This window comes from Suricata suricatta, chromosome 14, assembly GCF_006229205.1.
Source record: "Suricata suricatta isolate VVHF042 chromosome 14, meerkat_22Aug2017_6uvM2_HiC, whole genome shotgun sequence".
Lineage (NCBI taxonomy): Eukaryota > Metazoa > Chordata > Mammalia > Carnivora > Herpestidae > Suricata > Suricata suricatta.
Window position 1 is genome coordinate 39,115,257 of NC_043713.1, and position 17,677 is coordinate 39,132,933.

The following is a 17,677-nucleotide window of genomic DNA, read 5'->3' on the forward strand; positions in this document are numbered from 1 at the left end:
AAAAAAAAAAAACCCCATCCCCAACCATCAAATTTCTCATTTTTGATATTAGAATACTGATGATATTCACATTAAAATATGGAACAACACTCTCACACCACACTGTTGTCAGGTAGAAGGGATGAACACGAAGAAGATGAAGATAAATTTTGTATTGGTCATATAAGATTTAATCACCTAAGAATCTCAAGATAATCAACTGGGAAAAACTGTTACAGTGAGGTTACCATAGAGGATAGCAACCAACCACATGCAGCAACTACAAATGAACAGCAATGTTCAGGGATCGATCACGAAGGCAAGCTTAATTAGGGAACTAAAGATCTCAATAAATGAGAGAATTCTCATGTGCCTATTTAGAAATAGGATGGTGATGTCACTCCTTGCCAAAACAGCAGATAAATTCACTTCCAATAAAATTACCATTGCGTGCCATAGACAAAATTATTGTGAAGCTCATCTGGAAAAACATGCAAAAATACCTAAAATTTTCCGATTGTCCTGTTTTAACCTTTTTTTTTTTAAGTTTATTTATTTTGACAGATGAAGAGAACAGAGGAGGGGCAGAGAGACGGGAGAGAGAACCCCATGCAGGCTCCATGCTGTCAGCGTGGAGCCTGATGCGAGGCTTGAACTCACGAACCGTGAGATCATGACCTGAGCCAAAATCAAAAGTCAGACACTTAACAAACTGAGCCACCCAGGCACCCCCTGTTTTAACTTTTTATTTGGAAATACTTGTAGTCTTAAAAAATTGTTACAAGAATAATAAAAGGTCTCCCTAAACACTGTACCAGATTTACCAGCTTTTAACATTTGGCCACGTTGGTTCCATCATCCTACACCCCCTACACACATATAAATACGTACATATAACTTCTATTTTTCCTGAATCATTTCAGAGTGAACTGTGTGCTTTATGCCCTTTCCTCCTAATGCATCAGTATATATTTCCTATGAATAAGGATATTTTCTTATGTAAAAATAGTACAGTTTTACGTAAATGATGTGATACTCTACAATCCATCCAAGTTGTCCTTTATAGCATTTTTCCCTTTCGTTCAGAATCCATTCCAGGACTGCCTGTTCCATTTATGTTGCATTTTGTCTTTAATCCACTTTAATCTGGAGCAATTCCTCAACCTTGTCTTTCATCACATGGATGTTTTTCAAGAACACACACCAGATATTTTATACAATATTTCCCAATGTGGGTTTGTCTGCTCTTTCTTTGTAATTAGATGATTAGATTCTAGTAATGTACTTGTAGGTGGAATGTTCTGCAGCTGAGTTCCGAACACCAGGAATCACGTCCAGAGGCAACCAGATGGGGATGCCTCTCTGATTATATTAGATTTGATCACCTGGTTAAAGTATTGTTTACTTTCTCCAGTGTGTAGTTACTTTTTCTCCCCTTGCTGTCAGTATGCGTTTTGAGGGAGGACATGTTAAGACCACACACTTAACCTACTCAATCAAACGCATCATATAAATTAAGCATTCATTGATATTTCTTGTGTGTACCAGTCTTCAATCTTACCACTCCCATCCTTTGTCCCCTTAGCCCCTTCGTTTTTTTCATTCAATCATCTTTTTTGGTAACAGTGTGGAGTTAGGCATTACTACTTTCCTCCATAGATTATAATTCATTGCAGTCTTTATGTATTATGATGCTCAAATGGTCTGAGATTCGGCCAGTGAAGGCCAATTCAGACTGGGCCCTGTGGCCTTTTGACATGTTCCCATCGTGTTGGGAGCACTCCCTCACTTCTGGCCTGACAAAACGTTCCTAGCGTGTCTTACACCTTTCCTGCCCTAGTCCTGGAATCAAGCTTCCTTTTTCGTTTGGGACACGAGGCACATTCCATGATGTCTTTGCTTCTAGTCCCTTGGAAAGAACAAAGCTAAGACACAGATGTGTGCCAGCGTGTATAGTTTCCTAAAATTATGCGTTAATACCAACACCTCCCAATTTCATTCAGCCCACCGGAGTTCTTTCTTACCTTTCCTAGTTCCACATTGTCTTCCCTCCACAGTGAAAACTCTGGCTCTCAAGACAATATGTTCACTCGTGTGTTGATTCTTATAATATACATCAAATGGTTTCAGAATCCCTGCGTCCATTCTCCTATGCAAAACAAATCTACCTAAAAAAAACACCATAGTTCTTGGTCTTTTTTTTCCCTACTGGCAATTTCTAGTAAGAGCATTTTAAAGTTACTTGGATGATTTATCTGTCTCTGTCCCCTGTGTGGTTAGTTTATTCTTTGAAATAAGATTGGATTCATCTGTCTCCACTTGCATCCAGCTTTCAGTTTCTTTTAAATTTTTGTTGACTTAATTTTATTTTTGGAATACATTAGAACATTAGCATACATCCTAAACATTAAAACTCTATACCAAGGTACACTCACAGAGGTGTTTCTCTCTCCCTCACCTCCCTTAAGTACCAGATTCATTGTTTTTGCTTTGTTTTTCTTGTATTCCTTTTTTTTTAACAAAAATAAGCAGAAAAGAATGTACTGATGTTTTTCCTTCTTAAATAAAAAGATAGTATATTGTATAAACTTTTATGTACTTTGCTTTTTTCTCTTTTTTCACTTAATGTATCCTGAAAGTCATTTCGTGTTAATTCATTGAACTCATTATTTTGTTCTTTTTTGCACAATACATTTTGTGTTTGTGCCTTAGATTATTCAACCCATCTCTTATGTTTGGGCATTTAGATTGGTTCTAATATTTTACATATACAAACAACACTTCAGTGAATAACCTTGTGCATTTGTATTTTCATACTGATTGAGGAATGTCTTTGGGTAATTTCCTAGAAGTAAGATGGCTGAGTGGAGGCATTAAAGGGTGCATAGTTTGGTTAGATATTGCCAAATTCCCCGCCATGGGGAAATAATTTTGCATTTCCACCAGGTGTGATCAAGAGTAGCTGTTTTCCCATAGCCTCACCAACGGAGTATGAGGTCAAGCTTCTGTTATCAGTGTTCTAGAGAAGACACGGTGTCTCAGTATAATTTTCATTTACTTTTCTCTAATTATAAAAGAAGTGGTATCTTTTCATTGATTTGAAGTCTGTTGTGCACCTTTTTTTAGTGAATTGGCTTTTTATAACTTTTGCCAGTTTTTCTGGAGGATTTTTTGGTTGTTTTTTGAAAGTTGCTTAAGTAGGAGCACCTGAGTGATGCAGGTTGGTCAAGCATCTGACTTTTGACCGTGGCTCAGCTCATGATCTAACAGCTCATGGGTTCAAGCCTTGCATCGGGCTCTGTGCTGACAGTGCAGTCTGCTTGGGATTCTCTCCCCCCCCCGCCCCTCCCCCGCTTGTGCACGTGCATTTTCTCTCTCTCAAAATTTAAGTTGCTTATGTATTAGGGGTGTTTTTTACTTGCAGAAATAATGCAAATATTTTTCTCTCAGACTGTTACTTGACTTTTGAGTTTGCTTCTCTTATTTTCTTGTTTCTTGCCCTCCAAAAATGTTTTGAGTTAGAATAACCACAGATGAGGGCCTTTGTTATCAGCTCTGAAAATGTTAAGACATAGAAATTGAAACAGAATAGTTAGAATGAGACGGTAGGCAGAAATGTCTTTAAGATAAATGCCCCCAAAGTAGATACAAATATAAGTTACAAATGAATGTATGTGTTTTATATATTTTTTAATTTATTTTGACTCCATGCCCAGCGTGGAGCTTGAACTACAACCCTGAGATCAAGAGTCGCATGCTCTACCAACTGAGCCAGCCAGGCACCCCATGTGTTTTGTAAGTTTAGTACATGATCAAAGTAGCACTTCAAATCCATGATGAAACTAGATAATTATTTAAGAAGTACACTGGACAAGCATTAACTGTTTAAAAAACGAAAGTGAGATCTCTACCTTTAATAATCCATCAAAGAAATTTTAATTAAATAAGCTAAATAATTAATAAATGAAACCATCCAAATATTAGAAGAAATTAGAAGAAAATATTGGTTAATTTTATCAGTTTTTCTCAATCTAAGAACTACTGAAATCTGGACTAGATAATTCTTTGCCACGATGGGTTGTTCTGTGCATTGTGGCATGTTTAACAACACATTTGCCCTCTGCCTGCGAGGTGTAAGCACCCTCCCGACCATGACAGTCAGAAATGTCTCCAAACATTGTCAAATGTCCCCAGAGGCTGGAGAATGGGGACAAAAATCACCCCTCAGAATCAATGATTTGTATTCACTAGTGGAAGCCTACTGCCCAAGAATGAAATTTCAAAGGAAAATTTTGAAAATGTTTGCTACATAGGAAGAAAAACCTTAAGTACTTAAAGACATTATGAAGTTGAAATTCAAACAACAAATTGAAAAATATATAGCATAAAGGACATTCACATTACATGAAAAGCAATCAACAAGATGGCCATCCCATTGGAAAAACAGGTGAAGGACACAAATAGGCATTCACAAAGTAAGAGATCTAAGTAGCCAGACAAATAAATACCAAAACACATTCACTATCCTAATAGTCCAATAAATCAAATGAAAATAAAATGTGAATGAATAAATGCAGGATGCATGCTTTACCTTTAATATTGGTAAATGTTAATCTTCTTTAGCCTGGGTATGGAAGGACAGATAATTTCATAAAGTGAAGGAAGTATAAATAAGTATAACATTGATGAAGCACAATGACAAGTACATTCTAGACCTCCCAAGTGTATATATAGCTTTATCCATGCCGTTTAACTTCGGGGTCTTTATCCTAAGGAAATAGTTGAGCTGTAAAAAAAAATAATAAATAAATAAATAAATCCATTGCAATACTATTTATAATTGCAAAACACTGGGAACACTCATCTAACAATAAGGAACTACTCAAAAATTAAGGCATATCCCCAGATAATCAAATACAGAAGGTCAGTACACGAGAAAATGAATACAGTGAGAAACGAAACAAGAAAACTGTGTGGGTGTGTTTACAAATCTCCAAGACAGATGACACATCTCATTTCTTTTTTTCTCTGTTTATGTAAAACTGTTAACATAGATTTTCTTTAGTGGAAAGACTATAGAATTTGTTCATTTTTACATCTGTCTTTCTAGTATTTCTTCCAATGAACATAAGTAGAATAAAATTCAAGAACAGGGAGAAATAAAACATTTTTATATCCTCTGTCCCAATTCTAATTTCAGAAAATGTCATGAAATTTTCATACTAAAAAATAAGGAATTTTCTTACAGTGGTGTTCATGGAAGCACTTTTTATAACTGGAAAAGATAAAATGATGAGATTAATGTATCAAAATAATTATTCATATGATAGACTATTCTACATAGTTAAACTGGAAGGATATTTATCAAAACATTAACCATGCCTATCTCTGATTCGGGCCTGTGGGTGTTATTTTCTTTTTGTGTCTTTTCTCCGTGTTTCTCAAATCTTTATTAATGAACGGACTGCTTTTTTCTTCAGAACAAAGTGTGGATTTTTAAATTTTTTTTAATATGTATTTATTTTGGGGGAGAGAGAGTGTGAGTGGGGTAGGGGCAGAGAGCAGGGGAGACTCCAAATCCGAAACAGGCTCCAGGCTCTGAGCTGTCAGCATACAGCCTGACGTGGGGCTCAAACTCACAAATCACGAGATCATGACCTGAGCCAAAGTCAGATGCTTAACTGACTGAGCCACCCAGGCGCCCCAACAAAGTATGTTTTTAAAAAGCTAAACGAGGGGCACCTGGGTGGCTCAGTCGATTGAGCTTCCGACTTCAGCTCAGGTCACCATCTCATGTTTTGTAAGTTCAAGCCCCGCATCAGGCTCTGTGCTGACAGCTCGGAGCCTGGAGCCTGCTTCGGATTCTGTGTCTCCCTTTCTCTCTACCACTACCCTGCTCACACTCTGTCTCTCTCTCAAAAACAAACATTAAAAAAATTAAAAATAAATAAAAGGCTAAACAAACATCTTTTTGTTATTGTTAGCCATATAAGTATTATAAAAAGAATGTTAGCATAGCATTTTCCTCTGTATGTGTGCTTAAGTGCTTTAATGGCAAGCTGTCTACTTCTATGTGGGAGTGGACTAAAGGAAAGTAACCTAAAATTTGATTTACCCTCTTGTAGGTTGCTTCGGGTGAGTGCAATGAGGACACTGAAGTTTACAACATCACCCTCTGTACTGGGGATGAACTCACTCTAATGGGGCAGGCAGAAATCTTGTATGCCAAGACTTTCAAAGAAAAGTCACGACTCAACACAATCTTCAAAAAGATTGGGAAACTCAATTCCATCAGCAAGCTGGGAAAAGGCAAAATGCCGTGCCTCATTTGCATGAATCACCGGACCAATGAAAGCATTAGCCTTCCATTCCAGTGCAAGGGCAGGTTTAGTACCCGGAGTCCCCTGGAACTCCAGATGCAGGAGGGCGAACACACCATCCGCAACATTGTGGAGAAAACCAGGCTCCCCGTGAATGTGACTGTGCCCAGCCCTCCCCCCAGGAACCCCTACGACCTCCACTTCATCCGTGAGGGGCATCGCTACAAGTTTGTGAACATCCAGACCAAGACGGTGGTGGTTTGCTGTGTGCTACGGAGCAACAAGATTCTCCCCATGCACTTCCCTTTGCACTTGACTGTCCCCAAGTTTAGCCTCCCAGAACACCTGGTGAAGGGAGAAGTGTGGCCTGAAACCCTGGTCCATCACTGGCTGGGTATCTGCCAAGAACAGTTCGACATTGATGAGTATTCCCGGGCTGTCCGAGACGTGAAAACTGACTGGAATGAGGACTGCAAGAGCCCCAAGAAGGGCCGGTGCTCCGGCCACAACCACGTGCCCAATTCGCTTAGCTACGCCCGCGATGAGCTCACCCAGTCCTTCCACCGGCTCTCCGTCTGTGTGTACGGCAACAATCTCCATGGCAACAGCGAGGTGAACCTTCACGGCTGCAGGGACCTGGGGGGAGAGTGGGCCCCCTTTCCTCATGACACCCTGCCCTGCCAGGACCTGGGCGACAGTGGGAGCGACTACCTTTTCCCGGAAGCCAGTGAGGAGTCAGTAGGCATCCTGGGCAAATCAGAACTTCCTTACGAAGAGCTCTGGCTGGAGGACGGCAAGCCTGGCCAGCAGCCCCTCACTCGTTCCCTGAGCGAGAAGAGCCGATGCGAGCAGCCTAGAGGTTCTGTCCGGTCCAAGTGTGCAGCCTCTCCTCTTCCTGCCCCCGGAGCTCTGGGAGCGGCAGTGAAGTCTTCAGAGATCGCCCTACCTCCGCCTCCAGTGCCTCCCAAATCTGAAGCCGTAAGTCCCTTCTGTTTTTGAGTGATGGACCTTCCGTCTCTCTGCTCAGGCATCTACTAATACATCTTCTTTCCTAACAAAAGGAAAACTCCCCGATGGGAAATTATCCAGACGAGCAAATTTGCTTAATTTGGAGTGAAATAGACATGCTTACTAGATTATTTTTACCAGTGAAGAGTGAGAGTTCTACTCTATGTTGGCTGAGAAATCTTGAGAGCTTGTAATGGGAGAGGTTTAAACATGACGTTTGCTGCTGCCTGGAGAATGGGGAGGAGAGGGCAGACGGTGGGAGACCGGAGAAGAGGCGTTATAGTAATGGAGGCGGTAGGAAATGATGAGGCCCTGAACCACAGCCGTTGGTGGCAGGGAGAAATGAGCTGCTTCAGAACATGTTGGGGAGGTAGACCTGGCTGTACTTACTGATGAATTGGATGTGGGTAGTGAGGGAAAGACAAATCAAGGAAAACATCTAGAGCTTTAGCCTGAGCAACAGAATGGGTATTTCGTGCCAGTTACTGTACAGACTAAAGGAAGAGTAGATTTATTGGGGGGGGGGGGCGGAGGAGAAACATCAAGAGACATCGGCATGATATGTAATCCTTCCCTGTATCCCTGAAGTTACATTGAGACCAAAGCACAGTAGGCGTGCCCGTGTACACGCACACACACTCACACCAGAGCAGAACCAGGAGTCAGAGCAGTTCTGTGTTAACACCTTAAACATAACTCATCCAGGGCTCTGGGGGCTTCTATCAAATCTTAATGTAAAAAGGTCAGTGTGGGACAGAATGTCCCTCTGTTGTGACTGTGTTTTTTGATTGACAGATACTCTGAACCTTAGCTCCTCCTTTTTACACATTGGAATTCATCATCTCTGAATCAAGAAAACGTTAGAGACATAGGTATAGTTCTCTTTGCTTCTTTGACACTCTTTTGCAGTTGTTTTCTTTTTTTCTGTCTCTAGCAGAATCCTTTAAAAAAAAAAAAGGCTTACACGAATCACAGTAAATCGAAGAATTAAAATCAGAATTCATCGGACTGAAGCACAATGAGGGGCAGGGGTTTCCATGTGCCCCTGTTCCCTCTGCTCCCGGTGCCCTGAGGGCACCTCTTTGGAATCCTGCAGCTTTGCAGAACCAGTTTCAGAACCCTGGAAACACTGGGTGGGATGTGAGAGAAATAGGACCATCGATAAGACTCTGGGCTCTGGTGTCTTTGGGTTTTATAGGGAAGTTAACAGACGAAATGAGATGACTGTCCTACATGTTAAAATATGATAAACAATAGAAGAGAAATATATACAGACAATGTGTGTGGGAATCCAGAGATAGAAGAAACTTCTACTTGGGTGATGCATGAGAGAAGCTTCATGGAGATGATGACATTTTAAATGAGCTGGGAGAATAGCCATGAATTTGCAGAGCAGAGAAATTAGAAAGAATGGCATTCCAGGCAGAACAGCACGAGCAGAGGTGTGGAAGCTAGGACAGGTGCGGGAAAATGAAGTTCTGTTGAGCCAATGGAATAGGGTGACTAGGATGTAGGAAAGGCAGTGATGGCTGAAAAGGCCGAAGGCAGGTCATAGACAGGTCATGAACATTGGGCGGCACTTTGTCCCAGCCATCATGCTTAGCTGTCCATGCTGAGCCTTCACTGCTGCAGTTTCCTGAGAGAGGACCCCCTCTGGCTATTTGCTCTAGGCTATACCCGCCCAGAGCCTGCAGATCTGGACTTGCCCTTGCACCTTGCAGGATCTTCCACCGACTTTAACACACAAGCCCAGAGATCCCTGTACCCAGTAGGGGCCATGGAAAATTTAGGGAAAGTCTTGGTGAAGTTAGTCCTTGGCATTTTTATTCATGTCCGCGGATGTCTCCGCCTACCCCCAAGGAAACAAGGAGACACTCCTCCCGGAAAATGAGCCGTTTTCAGTGTGTCTCAGCTCAGCTCTTTATTTGTTGTTACTGGAAGCTTGGAACCCTGATCTTCAGTAGGGCTGTGACCACGCCAGCTGTTCCCATACAACTTGGGTCCTACTTGGCACATGGGGGGGGACTCTTGTTTGTTGACTGATTGATTGACTCATCCATGGTGGTCACACCCAAAGGCATTATGTAACTAAGTCTAGAAATAGGAACCTACTGCCACTTGTTTGTTCTGTGGCGTAATTGAAAGATGAGTAAGAACATAAATATTAAGAGGCTCTATCTTGACCTTGGTACTAAAAATGTGAGACTCAAATTTGAAAGTAAAAGCAAACCTCACAGGAGAAGAAAAGATTTTGTCTCTAGTCTTCGATGTAATTTCTTATAAGAGAATCTTTTCAGAGCATGTCCAGTGTTTATAGAATGCCATAATCTTCTTTAAAAAATTTTAGAACACCTGAAATCACTTAATTTGCTTGAAAAAATTAGGCATTTCAAATGAAGTCATATTTTTCTATTGGCTCTGTGACCATGAAATGAGTTTTCCATTTTTAGGAAGTATGTGGGATCCAAAGAACGTCGTAATTGTTAGATGTGGCTTCAGCTTGTAATTTTCAAAAGGAAACTTTAATGGGGCATAAATTCAAGTGCTCCCGCAGAATTAAATAAAACTTTTTTGGAAAGTTGTACTGGAGTGAGTCCTGGGAGAAAGACATGCCTTGGTATCTTAAGAGCTGCCCCACCTAATAATTAAAGATGGTAATAAGCTTTTAAGTGAGGCCACTTTCAAGTAAGACATCATCTGGGAAGGTGACAATCCCCACCCAGTCTTTAAGGATAGAAGGTGCTGGAGCGATGGAATGGAGTCAAAGAAAGTATGTCTCTTTTTTTTTTTAATGTTTATTTTTGAGAGAGAGAGAGAGAGAGAGAGTGCAAGTGGGGGAAGGACAGAGAGAGGGAAACACAGAATCCAAAGCAGGCTCCAGGCTCTGAGCTGTCAGCACAGACCCCGACGTGGGGTTGGAACACACAAACCTTGAGAGCATGACCTGAGCTGAAGTCAGATGCTTAACCGGCTGAGCCCCCCAGAGCCCCAAAACTATATCTTTCCTAGTAAGGAAAGCAGAGCTGGTGATCAGTGAGTGAATTCCATTTGCCACAGTCCATGACCCAGTCCTGTCCCGACGCAGAGGCGCAGTGGCTCCATTGCAGTGTATATCAGCCTGTTCATTTTCTTCTCACGGTTCTCTTCCTCCTGCACTCCCTACCTCAGTGTCCTAAGTTACAACATGGACCTGCGCTCTCTCCCCAGCAAATTTTGAAGGTGTTTGTTTCTTTCTGCAAAGGTGAGAATGAATCTTTTTCCTTCAACAATAACACTTTCTGTGTTTCCTGCATCGTGCTGCAGTTCCTGAGTCATTGGTTGCATTTACAGCACTTTCCTACCTGTATCTTAAAGAGGAAAACGAGGTGGTGGGGCCAGACAGGAAATCCTCCTTGGAGGAGTAATTGGGATTAATGTGGCTATTTAGAATTATGCTCTAGTTGCCATGTGTCTTTGTAAAGATTGTTTAATACAGTTTTTTTTTAAAAAAACAAAACTCTGCCAGTTGTTTCTCCAGACGAAGAGCGGCTATTCCTGTCTTAATATGAGTATCCCAGGAGCGAGTAAGCATTGCTCCAGGCAGAGAAGGGATGCAGCCACGTGTGCTCCTCAGAGTTGCTGCAAGTGAGCCCAGACTGAAGGAGCCCGCCCAGGTCACTGAATGGTGACATTTCACCTTTTTAAACCATGCAAAGTGCCCTCAAATCAGAATGACCTGAGAGTCCTTCTTAAGTGAAATATCCTTTTGCTTCCTGCATTTATTCTGAACACACCCTCTACTTAATAACATTGTGGGCCTCTATCCATCATCTTCAGTTTTGGGGTACTGGTTGGTAGGTCTACACTGTTTACCTGGATACACGCAACAAGTGACAGTCTTGAACTGTCTTTACGCTTTTCCTCTTTAGAAGATGCCACTTTGAGGGTACCTTGCTGACTCAGTCAGTTGAGCGTCCAACTAGATTTCATTCCAGGTTATGATCTCATGGTTTGTGGCACAAACCCCACATCAGGTTCTGTGCTGACAGCGCAGAACCTGCTTGGGACTCTTGGTCTCCTTCTCTCTCTCTGCCCTTCTCCCGTTCACATTCTCACTCTCTCTCCCTCCCCCCCTTTTTTTAAATAAGGAGGTACTTTTTTTTTAAGTTTATTTCTTTACTTTGAGAGAGAAAGAGAGCATGTGCGAGCTGGGAAGGAGCAGAACGAGGGAACGAGAGAGAGAATCCCAAGTAGGCTCTGCGCTGCCAGCACAGAGCCCAATACAGGGTTCAAACTCTGCGAACCATGAGAGCATGACTTTAGCCAAAATCTAGCGTCAGTTGCTTTATCAACTGAGCCACTCAGGCACCCCGTATTCTCTCTCTCTTTTAAAAATAAACATTTTTTTAAAGATGTCATTTTGGAAAGCAATAATGGAAAGACTTTATATTGCATAACATTCTATAAATAGAACATGTGAGTCCCAGGCCGTTCTGGTCTACACACGGAATTACAAATCATTATCAAAATTGTAGGATCACAACTCTTCTAACGTCATTTATGCAGCCATGTCCAACCTGGGGACTCCAGAACTCAGGGATTAATGCCCTCCGTCATCTTCAGTAACAGACAAAAAGGTATATTCGCTCTTACTTGGTTATTGACATTACAGCAATTCCTGAGATTCATGAAAAGAAAATCATCAAAGGAACTTTAGGTTGTGAGCCACTGGCTTAAACCAACTATTACTGCCCTATTGATGAAGAATGCGACAAGCATGGTGATAGCATGAAGCCCCATAGCCCCTGAGAAACGAAGTGCCAGGTTTGTTGTACAACGGATTGGTGGTTGCATAAGGCTCAAAGGCCATCGTAAATAAAGCTCCTGTAATGGAGCATGCTGTGTTGTTGGTGTTTGGGAAAAATAAGGCTTACAGGGTGAATTTAATGCCACATTTGAATGGACCTAGTCTGCAGGTACTCAAAAAAAATAGACTTGATATCTGAATCTAGGATATCTGAATCTGCCTCGGACTGGCTGCACACTTGGTAGGTAAATGGGAAGAAATGCTGAACATTCCCAGGGGCTTCCTTTCCCTCTCCCAGTGGAATTGAACTAGAAGCGGGGACAGAAGTGACCTGCTGCACTGTGTGATAGATGGAGGCACGTAACACCACGTTAAGAGCCATGGATCGGAACCCTCCTCACTCCACCACATAGTAGCTTCGTACCTTTGGCAAAATACTTAACCTCCCTGAGTCAGTTCCTGTGGGGAGAATAACAGCTTCTTCATTGCATTATCATACCGCACAAAGTACTTGGCGCTTTGCCCTAGCACTTGGTAAGCATTTAATAAATAATAGCCATAACTTAATATGGGATAGATTCCAGTTTAGGGTCATATAGAAAATGGTTTTGTGGAGGTTGTTTTCCCTGAGTCCTTCCTTAATGAGGGTATGGTGTACCCTCTCAAAGAGTCAAGGAGGCTGATGGAAATAAACACATCTCTCCTCCACAACCAGCTCCGTACCCAACCAGGCACCATTGTCCCCGCATTCCAAAAGCATGTGTGACGGTTTCATTTTGCTAGGTCCCTGAGATATTAGAAAAAAAACTTACTGGGTTTAAAAACAACAGGGGCTGGGTGCCTGGGTGCCTCAGTCAGTTAAGCATCCCGCTTCGGCTAAGGTCATGATCTCACAGTTCATGGGGTCATGATCTCACGGTTCATGGGTTCGAGCCCCACATTGGGCTCTGTGCTGACAGCTCAGAACGTGGAGCCTGCTTCAGATTCTGTATCTCCCTCTCTCTCTGACCCTCCCCTGCTCGCGCTGTCTCTCTCTGTCTCTCAAAAATAAATAAAAAATAAGAAGAATAAATAAATAAAAACAACAGGGGCACCTGGTGGCTCAGTCGCTTAAGCGACTTTGGCTCAGGTCATAAGCTCAGAGTTGGTGAGTTCGAGCCCTGCATGGGGCTCTGTGCTGACAGCTTGGAACCTGGAGACTGCTTCGGATTGTGTGTCCCTCTCTCTCTGCCCCTCCCCTGTTCGTGCTCTGTCTCTCTTCTCTCGAAAATAAATAAACAACAACAAAAAAAATTCAAAACAACAAAACATTCTTTTCATCTGACTGCTAAAATATCCACTTCATAAGCTAGGTGTTATGTTATAGTTCCCCAGCTGTGGAGCCAGATTTGTCCTCATCAAAGCATCCTGGACCCCAATAACATGTGATCTTTTAAGGAGGTAATTGAGGGCTTTGAAGAACTCTGGAGCATCTGTGGAAAAGCCACATGTGGCTTGAAGGCTGCAAACACATGTCAAGACACTGGAGTTCCCAGGCAAACCTGGATAGAAATATTAAGGCTGAGAAGTTGCCGTGACTAATTCTGTTCCTCAGCGTGACGAGGCTAGGTCATGGTGTCACCAGGTGCCACCACCTGGAGGTGTCTACCCTACAGAATCAGGGACCGCACATGACTACCAAAGTTAGGAAAAAGCTATAAAAAGATCTTTGTTTTTAAACTGAGAAAAATGGTCATGAGAACGGATTTTATTCCGAATTTTTATTTTATTTTGTCCATGGGATTTTTTTCCTGTATCAGATGTTAACATTAGAAAAGCCATTGAAAGACAGATTTTCTTAAATAAATCTGACAGAATATTCAGACTCAGGTACTAAAAAGATTACTCTGGAAATGACTATTTACTTTTCAAAGTAATTGCTCTACCAAAAGATTCACTCAGGATTCCACTAATTAATGAGGTCTCCTAAGGCATTTGACATTTAATTAATTTTAATTACGACTTTTGAGGAGTATCCTGTGAGCAAGTCATACCTCCGTTCCCATTTGTTCATTGAAATAAGGGCTAAATTATTATTGTGTTTTGGTAATTTTGAAACTAATTGCCTCTGGTTTCATGTAGGTTATTTGCTTTTAAATGAAAGCTTCTATGCCAAGAAATGTTTTTCTCCTGTGTCCGTTGAAAGTCTCAATGATTAGAATGTTAATAAAGTAATTATAATATTCTGTGGGATAGTTCTTGTTTCAAATCTGCACTCTTGAGTGCCATTTGCACAAAATCGCATTAATGTGAAGGTTATATACTATTTAAATATATCTTTCATGTATTATACTCTTTGCTCAGAAAAGGGCTTTATGCTCTGCCCCGATGGCGTACTCCTTCTCCTGAGTCCATAGAAACACCCTAGAATTTAAACAAGTATTCTTTTCAGAACCACTTGCCCTTCTTGCCTCCCAGTGAGCAGCCTCCGCCTTGCCTCCCTCGCCCGAGGCTTGGAGATTGGAGGTCATTTCAAACCCAGGTCTGTGTTAGGTCCTTATCATCAGTGTATAAAACTGGGGGGGGGGGGGATGCATCTAAGAATCAGGATTTTGACTGTAAATCACATCTGCCCTCACGTAATTAATCACATAGAGGTTCATTTATTGCTATTTGTCATTATAAACTTTAATTTCGGTTTGGCTGAAAATATCCTGATGGATATGTGACAGGGTTATGAACTCTGTATAAAAGCCTCTTTATAAATAAGATTTCTTAAGGCTGTAATGATTTTGTTATCTGGGAGAGGGAGTGTGGGAAGCAATGTAAAATACGGGGCAGAGGGCATGCAGTGAAGGCAAAGTTGCAAAGTTCAAGGAAGCCTGGTTACAAAACTCTTTTATTTCTATCGCTGACATTATCCTGAAGTCGGCATTTTAGAGAAGAAAATTCATAGTACAGGTGAGTCCAGTTTTAGATCAAGTTCACATATAGTATCTGTATTTTCTGAATCACTGTAAACAAAGAGGTAAAAGGATCCTTAGTCCACCTAAGTATGCCAGCATCTCTTTGGGGACCGTCCACAATTCTAAGCAGCATGATCTTTGAGACCGAAGATTTTCACACACAGGCATACGATGGTACATTTTAAACTACAGACAAGGGAACTGTATGGCCTCAACTCCAGATCCACTGCTATTGTATTTATAAGTTGTGTACATGGCTATAAAATTGATCCCCCCCCCAAAAGAGATAGCTACCCAAAAGATGCCATAGTAAGTGTTCCATTTACTTTTCTTAAGCGATCTTTTTGGTCTAGTTAGTGAAAGGGTGTAAAAAGTGTCATATCTTCCATAGAAGACAAGTAGAAGCTTCCAAGAAATGAAGACTTCCCAAGAAACACCATACCACAATCCCCCACTCCTACGCTATGCTGTTTCATAAACACGTGGTGTGTGTTTGGTTTCTTGTATTCTTTTAATCCCTAGGAAGTGTCAGAGGAAGATAATGTCACAGGGAAAGAAATCAGACTATAGGTAATATATATATATATATATTTATTTATTATATATATATATATATATAAAGTGCTCCCAATTGTATGTAGGTTTGAATTCTGTCCTCTAAACAAACACATGTAACCTTGTTTTCCAACCGTGTAGTAATGAGCTTTGTACTTTGAACAAATTCTCATGCATTAGTTTTAACATGTGGCTATTTAGAGAGAAGACTTCCTTGTCCATTTTTCACACATTATTGGTCATTTACACTGTGCTCAGTTCCCTCCAAGCCAAACAGAAGGGAATAGCAAGGGAAAAGGAAGGTTAAATACTGTTCCCAGAGTCAGGAAAGCAAGTTCAATTTCATAGACAGTATTCTGAAAATAAGGAAAACAGTCCCGTTCTATGATACTTACTTTTTTTCCAACCAAAGATTGGGGTTGGGTTTTGACTTTGTTGACCACCTTCACTTAGAAACACGAAGCTTTCTGAAGCATTCGTTCTGTTGGATGTGTTCTGTCTTTGCTTTAGCTGTTAGACAGTAAGTTACCATTCATTTCTTTTCTACCTTTTCCAGTGGCCTGTGGTGGAATCGCCAAGGCAGAAAGGAATGAAAAAAATGTTTATTCTCCACATCTTCTTAAATAGGTCCTAGGAGTCAGTAAGCACTCAGCCTCCAGGTTATGTATGTGTATGTACCTACCTGGGCACATTTTTAAAGTTTTTTCCAAGTTCAGGGATGGAGAGGAAGCCATGCCTTCTTCAGGCCATCGTCCCTTTCTAGTAACTGCCTTCCCCCTTCATGTCTAGTCAGGATTCGTAAAAAGAATGCTCGGCCTCCCAGTCTGCCCTCATTCCCGTTCTAGCTTTCACTCCCTGGAATCTGGCTTCCAAGCCTTTTTTTGTTTCTTCTTTTTAAATTCAGGCTTCCTTTGCTGAGATCCCCAGTGACCTGCTTCCACGTATCTTCCAGACCCCTGACTTCCTGACACCCCGCCATCTTCACACTGACATTCTCCTGCTGTCTGCCCCTCCCTTCACTTCTTGGACACTCTTCAGGCAGAGCTTAGTAGGATGTAGTCGCTTGTGTTTCTCCTTTGTTTCATCTTCTGCCCATTCCTTAGGGGTTCAGCCTTCTTCAGTTCTTACTGAGATCCCAAGTCCACATCACTCAGATTCTATTAGTTAGAACATCAAACTCAAATTCCGTGTTTTCGGAACTGGACTCCTTGGTTTCTCCCAAATTCTGTTCTTCTTTCTAAGTGTCTGCCTGATAAATATCACCGGAACTTCTTTAGTCATGGAAGCCCCCAGACCAGCGCATCACTCTGGTATTTTTTTCAGCCCTCTGTACCTTTTGTGCACTCGTAATTCCTTCTTCCTGGAGACTTTTCTCCGGATAATTGCCTATGAATTTGTTCTTCTGTCACCTTGAATAAGTCAATGGTGCACCTACTAACCTTTGCTCTTCTGTTGCAACATGGCCAATTTGTATCTTGATTATGTGTCTGTCTTCCTTCTTCCCAACTAATTCCATAAGCTACTCATTTTTGTATACTCAGCACTAACTCAGTGACCATGTGATAGGCACTCAACATATATTTGAACAAGTCAATAGCAAAGTGGAATTAATGTAGTGTGTAGGAGATGGGCAAGTGGTGGCCACCTTTAGGGACAGTGGAAGTAGGCAGGGGTGATCTCAGCTCTCAGCCCCCAGACGCCTTTTACAGCTTCCTTCAAACCCTTACTGTTAAATTATGTCAGTGTGTTAGATGGCAGTCACATGCATATTCCTTGTAGATTAAAGTGACTAGAGAATGTCCTAGAGAGAGCAGAATTCACCATTTCTACCTTTCAATACATTAAATAAAATTTCCGTATTTAGCCCTGGGTTGGCAGTGTCCTGCGTGAATACTAAGGAGAGTCGTCTTAATCCTGAGCAGCGGTATCTGACATTCGATTCGAATTTAATCACAGAACACTTTAGGAAAGGGAGGGCCCCCTGTGAAGGAGCAGAGATGAGAGAATGGTAAGAGGGCAAGGCTGTAGACCAGAGGAGTCCTGGAGCGGGGCTCTGAGGACAGCAGGGAGTCCGCTGTCCCTGC

At 41.6% G+C, this 17,677-nt stretch overlaps 1 protein-coding gene across 1 annotated transcript in view; it reads left to right on the top strand.

Annotated features, from left to right (window-relative positions):
* GAREM1 (GRB2 associated regulator of MAPK1 subtype 1) overlaps window positions 1-17,677 on the top strand; it is a 145,889-nt gene that overhangs the window by 116,091 nt on the left and 12,121 nt on the right. The window contains exon 4 of the mRNA XM_029921563.1: window positions 6,105-7,277. Coding sequence (XP_029777423.1) covers window positions 6,105-7,277 — 1,173 coding nt within the window. The remainder of the gene's footprint in view (window positions 1-6,104; window positions 7,278-17,677) is intronic.